This window comes from Mus musculus, chromosome 14 (genome assembly GCF_000001635.26).
Source record: "Mus musculus strain C57BL/6J chromosome 14, GRCm38.p6 C57BL/6J".
Taxonomy (NCBI): Eukaryota; Metazoa; Chordata; class Mammalia; order Rodentia; family Muridae; genus Mus; species Mus musculus.
Window position 1 is genome coordinate 41,128,569 of NC_000080.6, and position 8,148 is coordinate 41,136,716.

General features: G+C 44.2%; 1 protein-coding gene across 1 annotated transcript; it reads left to right on the forward strand.

The window, feature by feature from the left end:
- Nucleotides 1–3,219: 3,219 nt before the first annotated feature.
- Nucleotides 3,220–7,805, forward strand: Sftpa1 (surfactant associated protein A1). The gene is made up of 6 exons (NM_023134.5): nt 3,220–3,264; nt 3,648–3,680; nt 3,867–4,061; nt 4,254–4,373; nt 5,070–5,147; nt 5,502–7,805. Exons 3-6 carry the CDS (start codon nt 3,890–3,892, stop codon nt 5,876–5,878), a joined length of 747 nt encoding a protein of 248 aa, NP_075623.2. The 5' UTR covers nt 3,220–3,264; nt 3,648–3,680; nt 3,867–3,889; the 3' UTR covers nt 5,879–7,805.
- Nucleotides 7,806–8,148: the final 343 nt, after the last annotated feature.

An 8,148-nucleotide genomic window follows, 5' to 3' on the forward strand; every position in this document is an offset into this window, starting at 1 on the left:
CTGTCTTCCCTCTGGCCTACCTTTTGGTACAAAGGCTTATGGGGGAGGACGGCTTACAAGTAGTGGCTGGCACCAGGCTCCATTGATCTTAGAACAGTTATTTTAGGATCTGAAGTAGAGGAGAGCCACAGGCTTAGTAAACAACCCTCTTTTGGGGGCTCCAGAAGTCTTTTTGCTTAAGGGCACCACCAGCTCATGTCCCCATTGTGGCGTATGCTGTGGCATCCTAGAAGTTTATAATCCTTGTACAGCACTGTCTTGTCCACCAGGACCACAGTCACCCTGAGCCTGGCTGGGACCCCATGGTGTAAACAGTGCCACTCTGGTACTCCTGGGAAGAGCATCAAAGGACACAATAACTCCCTGCTGGGTTCTTGCTTCCTCTGGAGGTGATCATGTAGGTAACTGCTCTACCACAGACCTACATCCTCAGCCCCACTTTTCACGGTCTTTTTTAGTTTTGTTTTTTTTTTTCATATAGTTTCTTCTTAAGTTGTCTAGGCTGGTCTTGAACTCACTCTGTAACTCAAGCAAGCCTTGAGCTTGCAATTCTCCTGCCTCAGACTCCTAGATTGCTGGTGCCACCTATGCCTATGCCACCTGGTTCATCTACTTCAGAAATATTTAGTCCATTGACATTTAAGTAAGTTGCTGGTAAGTAAAGTTTGTTTGTGGGTTCTTTGTTTGCTTGCTTGCTTTTTACTTATTGATATGTATTTTTAAAATTTGCATTGATGTTTTACATGCATGTATGTCCATGGGAGGGTAGCAGATCCTCTGGAACTGAACATTACAGATGTGGTGAGCTGCCATGTGGGTGCTGGGAATTGAACCTGGATCCTCTGGAAGAGCAGCCACTGTTCTTTTTTTAAAATATTTATTTGCTTATTATTTATTTATTTATTTATTTATTTATTTATTATATGTAAGTACATTGTAGCTGTCTTCAGACACTCCAGAAGATGGCATCAGATTTCATTACGGATGGCTGTTAGCCACCATGTGGTTGCTGGGATTTGAACTCAGGACCTTTGGAAGAGCAGTCAGTGCTCTTAACCGCTGAGCCATCTCTCCAGCCCCAGCAGCCACTGTTCTTAAACTGCTGAGCTGTCTCTTGAGCCCCATGATTGCTTGCTTCTTGAGATAGGATTTTATTTTGTAGTCCAGGATTTGCCACAGTAGGCAAGTTCTTGCTAGGATAATAGCTGCCTTTTTAAATGCATTGTCTGGAAATCAAGCATTTTGTTATAGAAAACAAAAAAAATGAATTAACATACATTTTATAAATTCCATCATTCAAAAGCATGTAAGCCAAGGGCCTTACATGTTCTATCACTACCATTATCTAATTCCAGAATATTTTTATCATTCCCCCAGAGAAGCACTGTATTAAGCAGTCAACCTCAGCTTCTCTCTCCCTTGCCTCTTAGTGGTGACTATTTACTTTCGGTCTGGGTGGCTTGCCCACACTGGGTATTTAATATAACTAGAAGAGTTCAATATACCACTTTTTGTACCTGTTATTTAGCAAAATGCTCTCAAAGTTTGCTTCCATCCTTTTTTACAGGTAAATAATGTGGTGCGGCATTTTGTTTGCTCATCACTGAGTCAGTAATAAACATTCGGGCTGTGCTTAACTTCCCATATGAACAGCTGTGTACAAGCTTCGGAATACCTACTTCTAATTATTTTAGGTATATAGCGAGGAATTGAATTGCATCATAAGAATACTTCTTTATTTCATGTTTTGAGGAGCTTCCAAGTTGTCTTCTGAAATCACTGTATTATTTCCCATTCGATTAGCAACATTTAAGCTTTCCAGGGTCTTTCTTTGTGTGCTCAGCACTTGCCGCTCTTCCCTCTGCTTGTTAGTTGCAGCCATCTGAGTGGCTGGATAGCGGCATCCTATTAGAGTGTTGGTTTGTATTTCCCTAGTTGATGGTGTTGTTGAACCCCTTTGGATGTGTCAGTTTGTATATCTCCCTTGCATGTTTGTGTGAATACGGACATGCCTGTGACCCTGCACACGTACGGAAGCCGGAGGACAACCTTGAATGTCACTCCTCACCGCCCACCTTGTTTCACGTGGGGTCTGCATTGCCACTGAGCACCGCAGGCTGGGTGACAGGAGATTCAGGAGGTTCTCCAGGGTCCATTTCTTGTCTGGACAGAGGACAGCTGGGACACAAGGTGCCTTCTTCATGTCCTGGGGGGACAATCTCAGGCCCTCACACTTGCATGGCAAATTGCTTTACTCACTGAACCAGCTCTTTGGGCCCGTTTTCACACTTTATTTTATTCTGAAAAATATTTTTAATTCTTTTGTTCCTCTTTTTACCTTTATTTGATTTTGTTTGTTTTTATTTTGTAAACAGATTTTTTTTTGTGGGTGTTTTTGCTCTGTTTTCTTCCTCTTTTCTCCTCCTCTTTGGTTCCCCCCCCCCCGCTTTATTATTATTATTATTGTTTTTTTTTTCAGTCCATTTGTTACCCACCTCCTGGTCTACCCTCCCACAGTTCCTCACTCCTCTTGCCCTCCTGATGTCCCTCCCCTCGCTGCCATCCCCCTTCCCCTGCCAGGCCTCCCCATTCCCTGGGGCCTCACGTCTCTCAAGGGATAGACATGTCTTCTCTCACTGAGGCCAGATCAGGCAGTCCTTTGCTTTATATGTGTCGGGTGGGGGTGGGGGTGGGATCCCCATGCTTTTTAATTTAATCTTGCTTCTTTATCTTTTTCTTTTCCCTGATCTCCCTTTATTTAATCTTCTTGTTATTATTCCCAGTATTTTTAATCCATTTTCAACGTTATTATCTCCTTTCTGCTTCTTTCCTATGGCCGTTGGTAATAGAGTTATGACAGAGCTATAGTTTTGGTTGTTCTGATGTTTTGCTTTCTTTTCTGAATGGCAGTGCATCTTCACCAGGACCTCGGAAAGGCTTTCATTTTGTGCTGCTGGCCACAAGTGTTAATTTAGAATAGAGGGTGACCTTGACAAGAGAGAGATTCCCTTCCCACACACTTGGGAGTTTGCCTTCTGTGGTTCTGTGCCACCCTCAAGGGTTCTAAGTGCTCTTCTTGTTAAGTGCTCTGAAGGAACCTGAGCTGTGTACACACGATGGCTGCTTCCTGTCCGGCCCTCCTTTGTGATAGGGGCTCTGAGGGTGGGGAAAGCTGTCAGCTTACATATCTATAAAGGATGCCGTCCACTTGTCCACTTTGACTCGGAGGCAGACATCCACACAGCTTGCAGGCTCTGTGTGCGGGTGAGCTTAGCCACCAGTCCCTGGGTATCCACCAGTGTATGGGTTTCTGGCAGTAAGAGCCACACACTAATTGAGGGCTGACTGGGTAGAAAGGTACTGCGTACGACTAACAGTTTAGCAGGACTACGTACCCTTCTCGTTTCTGTTTATCTGAGAACCCAAAACAGAATAACTTAAAATATTGAGGGACAGGTAGAGTAACCTGGTGACTGTACATCTCCTAACAGACAACCCTGTTAAGATTGTCTACAGAGCACAGCAGGATTAGCTAAGGTCAGAGAGGTACAGTGAGTTCCCTGGGGTGACACAGCTAAGTTATAATAGATAAGAATCTCCTGAGGACTCAGGCCTCTGACTCACCTGAGCTCTCCTCCTCTATTCAGGGATCTGAAGTTGGAGGCCTGCAGTGTGATTGGGTAAGACACCAGAGATGCTGGGGATTTCTGACTGGGGATAGTTTAGGTCTTCTTAGTATTCTCGGCTGTACCTGCCTGTCATGTTCTTCTGTGTTCCTGGGTCCTGCAAAGTGTAGCAGGAATGGGGGTGTCAAAGGAGAGCTATGTTAATGCTACAGATTGGCTGGTGGCCCTTCTGTCCTGCAGGAGAAACCACTGGTACAGTAGCCATGTCACTAGGCTCTTTGGCCTTCACCCTCTTCTTGACTGTTGTTGCTGGCATCAAGTGCAATGGGACAGAAGTTTGTGCCGGAAGCCCTGGGATCCCTGGCACTCCCGGAAACCATGGTTTGCCCGGCAGAGATGGGAGAGATGGTATCAAAGGAGACCCTGGACCTCCAGGTACTGTATGGGAGAACCCATCCTTAGCTCAGGGATAGGGACCTGTTTTCTGGGTGACCATCTGTCTAGCTGAAGGGATTTTTCTGGAGTCCTCGGGCTAGAGCATGTGTCTTCAAAGTTCCTGTGGATGGACAAGAGAGTCTCCCACATGCTAATGGAGGTCCATATATCTGTGTTCTCTTCACTCGGTAGGTCCCATGGGCCCTCCTGGAGGAATGCCAGGTCTTCCTGGGCGCGATGGGCTGCCTGGAGCCCCTGGTGCACCTGGAGAACATGGAGACAAGGGAGAGCCTGGAGAAAGGGGGCTTCCAGGTGAGCAGGACCAGAGTCAGTAGAAAGTAGTGATGTCACATGAGGGATGGAAGGAAGGGTTCAAGACACACTGCTAAGCCTAAGTAAGAAAGTATGAATTTGAAAAGAAAAACCACAAGCATTTGAACTTATTTCAGAGATTGACAAGCATCGTGGCTACTGATTGGGAGACACATATTGTCCTGTAGGGGAACAGAATTAGCATTGGGAAGCCTAGGGTTCCTTCTTAGGGTTGAGGCTGTGGTCATCCTAAAAAGTAGACAGGGCTATATGGACCTGGAATCCAGGCAGACAGTTGTGATCAGGAATCCCACACGATGACAGAAGTTCCAGGGTATGAATAAGTCTAGTGGCCTATCTGGAGAGTTCAGAGGTCATCATTGTTGATCTTGGTAGAGTACGTGGGAGGGGGTCTTTTTCATAGGCAAGAATAACACATATATATGGACACGAAGGGCCAGTCAAAGGATACGGAAGAGTAGAGCAGGAAAGCTGAGCAGGTTCAAGCTACACTAAGAGATGGGTGTGTATGAGTACAGTAGGTCCGCTTTCTGGGCTCTTGAAACTGGCGTGTGGGCTCTCAGTACAGCATTAGACGACAGAACTCCAGCCTGGCAGCTGGCAGAATACCTGTCTGGTAGCAAGTAGAGCTCTTTGGTGGATTGTCCCCATCCTGGACGTGTATGTTCTCTACAGGGTTTCCAGCTTACCTGGATGAGGAGCTTCAGACTGCACTCTACGAGATCAAACATCAGATTCTGCAAACAATGGGAGGTAAGGGGACTGCTTGGGGAGGGGGGATCTCACCAAGCACACATCTCTCAGTACTCCCCTCTCACAGTCAGTACCAGGATCCAGAACATAAATGGCTAGCAAATGAGTGTGGACATAGGGCTTGGAGAAAGGATTTCCTCCCGATGTCACTGGGAAGCATGAAAGTGAGGATGCCTGCAATAAGTAATTGTTAGGTGAATGAGAACAGAGAGATGGATTTTAAAACTGGGCTTGGAACAGGAAGGGAAAACACTGAGAAAAGCAGAGATGGAGAGATTGTGTGGAGAAAGCTTAAGTCAGTGGAGTAGATGGAGAAAGAGGGGTCCATGGCCTAACCCAGACTCCTTTGCTTAGTCCTCAGCTTGCAAGGATCCATGCTGTCAGTGGGGGATAAAGTCTTTTCCACCAATGGGCAGTCAGTCAACTTTGATACCATTAGAGAGATGTGTACCAGAGCCGGTGGCCACATTGCTGCCCCGAGGAATCCTGAGGAGAACGAGGCCATCGCAAGCATTACAAAGAAGTACAACACCTATCCCTACTTAGGTGTGATTGAAGGCCAGACTCCTGGAGACTTCCACTACCTGGATGGGGCTTCTGTGAACTACACCAACTGGTACCCAGGAGAGCCCAGGGGTCGGGGCAAAGAGAAATGTGTAGAAATGTATACAGATGGGAAATGGAATGATAAGGGCTGCCTGCAGTACCGGCTGGCCATTTGTGAATTTTGATCAAGCAATTAGATGAAAAGATAAAACTTCACACTGTCTTTAAGCCTCTATCTTGATGATCCATCTGGTCTGTAAGACCCTGTAACTACCTTTCAAGCAAATTTACTTGTGGCCATCAGAATTATAAGCATCCTTAGTTACGCCATCTCCCACATGGCTTCTAAACTCTTCTCCATATTCATTAGTAATCCTGAGTGTCCCCCTAGAGTCCCATCTGAGCATTCAACTCAAGGCAGCCACTGTCAACCTTGATTTTCATCAGGAGATCGATGGAGACTTCCTTTTTCCTCACTTTGTCCAGTCTTCACTTATAAATTGTGGCCATGGAAGAACCCTCTAAATTACATAGAAAGTGCCTGCTCCTGGACCCTTCAACCCTTCTTCTGCAGCTCATGGTCCCAAGATTTAAAAGTCCAGGTTAAATATAAAAGATAGCCATAGGGAATTTCTGGGAAATACCTAGTATATGGATGTAGGCCACATTGAGTGTCCTCTGTATACCTGCTTTCAAGGCAAACACGGTGTCTAAGAAGCCAGAGAACCAGGTAGGGCCACAGCACAGTACTGGGGAAACATAACCTCCCTGGTTGGCATATATGGCCTCTTCCTTGGATCTGGATCTTGACCTAATAGCAGCCACCCTGAGTTTAGAGAGAATCACCTTTCCAGCCCAGACCCTAACTCAAGTAATTTCCTGCTAACAAACATAACCTTCGTCCACTTTACATCACTGAGGCATACCAACTGCTCTCTTTTCGCCTCTCATGAACTCAATCAACTATTCCATTAAAGTCAGCTTCATCCCAGATGTTAGTCTGTCTTCCGGTAAGCTTTGAGCTAACTTTTCTTTGAGCTTATTTCTTTACTATGGTATGCAAATAAAGTAATTATTACATTTTTTCTACCTACCCAAAGCATTACCTATAACAATTCCTACAACAAAGACTGATCACATGCTGCCTACCAAGTACTTTGACAAGCACAGATAACATTTGTTGTTAGGTGTCATTTAATCTTTAAATGGGCCACAGAACCAGATTAGGGGCGTGGGAGCTAAAAAGGTATTAAGAAGAACATGACATTTGTGCTGATAGCTGGGGTCAAGGTAACTCCAGACCTGTGCCCATATGGTCCATGTTGAGGAGTGATATTATCTTTTTCATCCTTCCTCAACTACTGGGATGCTATTTACTGTGCCATGACTGGAGGTGGGATTCAAGGTGAGGTTTCTATGAATCATCCTACTCTCAAATGCATGGAATGGATTATGGGATTCACCCTAGTCTCAACTATGTGGAATGCGACCATGACCCACACTCCAGGTATCCATAGGGGTGTAACTATATGCCTTGAGGGGGCAGCCAACTATACATCTTATCTCTAGAAGTCTCCTGTGCTCTGCCCACCTGACACTCTTCCCACATTTCCATCTTTTCTTGGGCATAAGGAAGCCCAGGAACAGCCAGATGGAAAATTGCTACTTACACTTGCAAGAATGTTAACTGCCAAGCTGACCTTTCTATCTGTGTGATGAGGACTCAATGTATAAGCTGTTGAGGGTTTGCTGAGATCAAATGAGCAAGAAAAAGGCACATATTCTCAGTTTTATAGATCAACAGCCTAAAGCTTTAAAAGTTCACATTGCCCCATTTCCTCTTGGGTCTAATTTTTTATGACATTACTTTTAATTGTAACTACATTGCTTTTGAAAATATTTTTATTGAGCTATTGCTGGTTTGGGGGAAAGAATGATTTTTAAAAATTGATCTTATACTCAACCATCTTTTTGGATTCATATTTTTCCTTTAATACTTTCAATGATTCATATATCATTGCATTTGTAAATGATGATTTTTTTTCCTGCTCACATATATTTATACATATATACATATGTGTCATAGGAGAATTTCTAATACTTCACCAGTGGAAATTCATTGTCAAATCTTTCTTGAATAGATGCCTGAAGGGTTCTGAATTCATATAATACAGCGATAACTGTATATCCCTACATAGTGTGTCAATATTCGCAAAGCTAAGTTATGAAACCAGCCTAGGTGTTCATCAACAGATGAGTAGACAAAGAAAGCATAGGATATGTCAAAAATTGAGTTGTATTCTATCATAAAGAGCAACAGAATTATCTTCAGGAAAACTGCAGAAAAACTGCAGGACTGTACATCAACATATTGGGTGAATTAAGCTAGACTCAGAAAACTGTCCTTTTTTTTTTCTTTTGTGTAAAAACTATACTTATATATCTCTGTACAGTT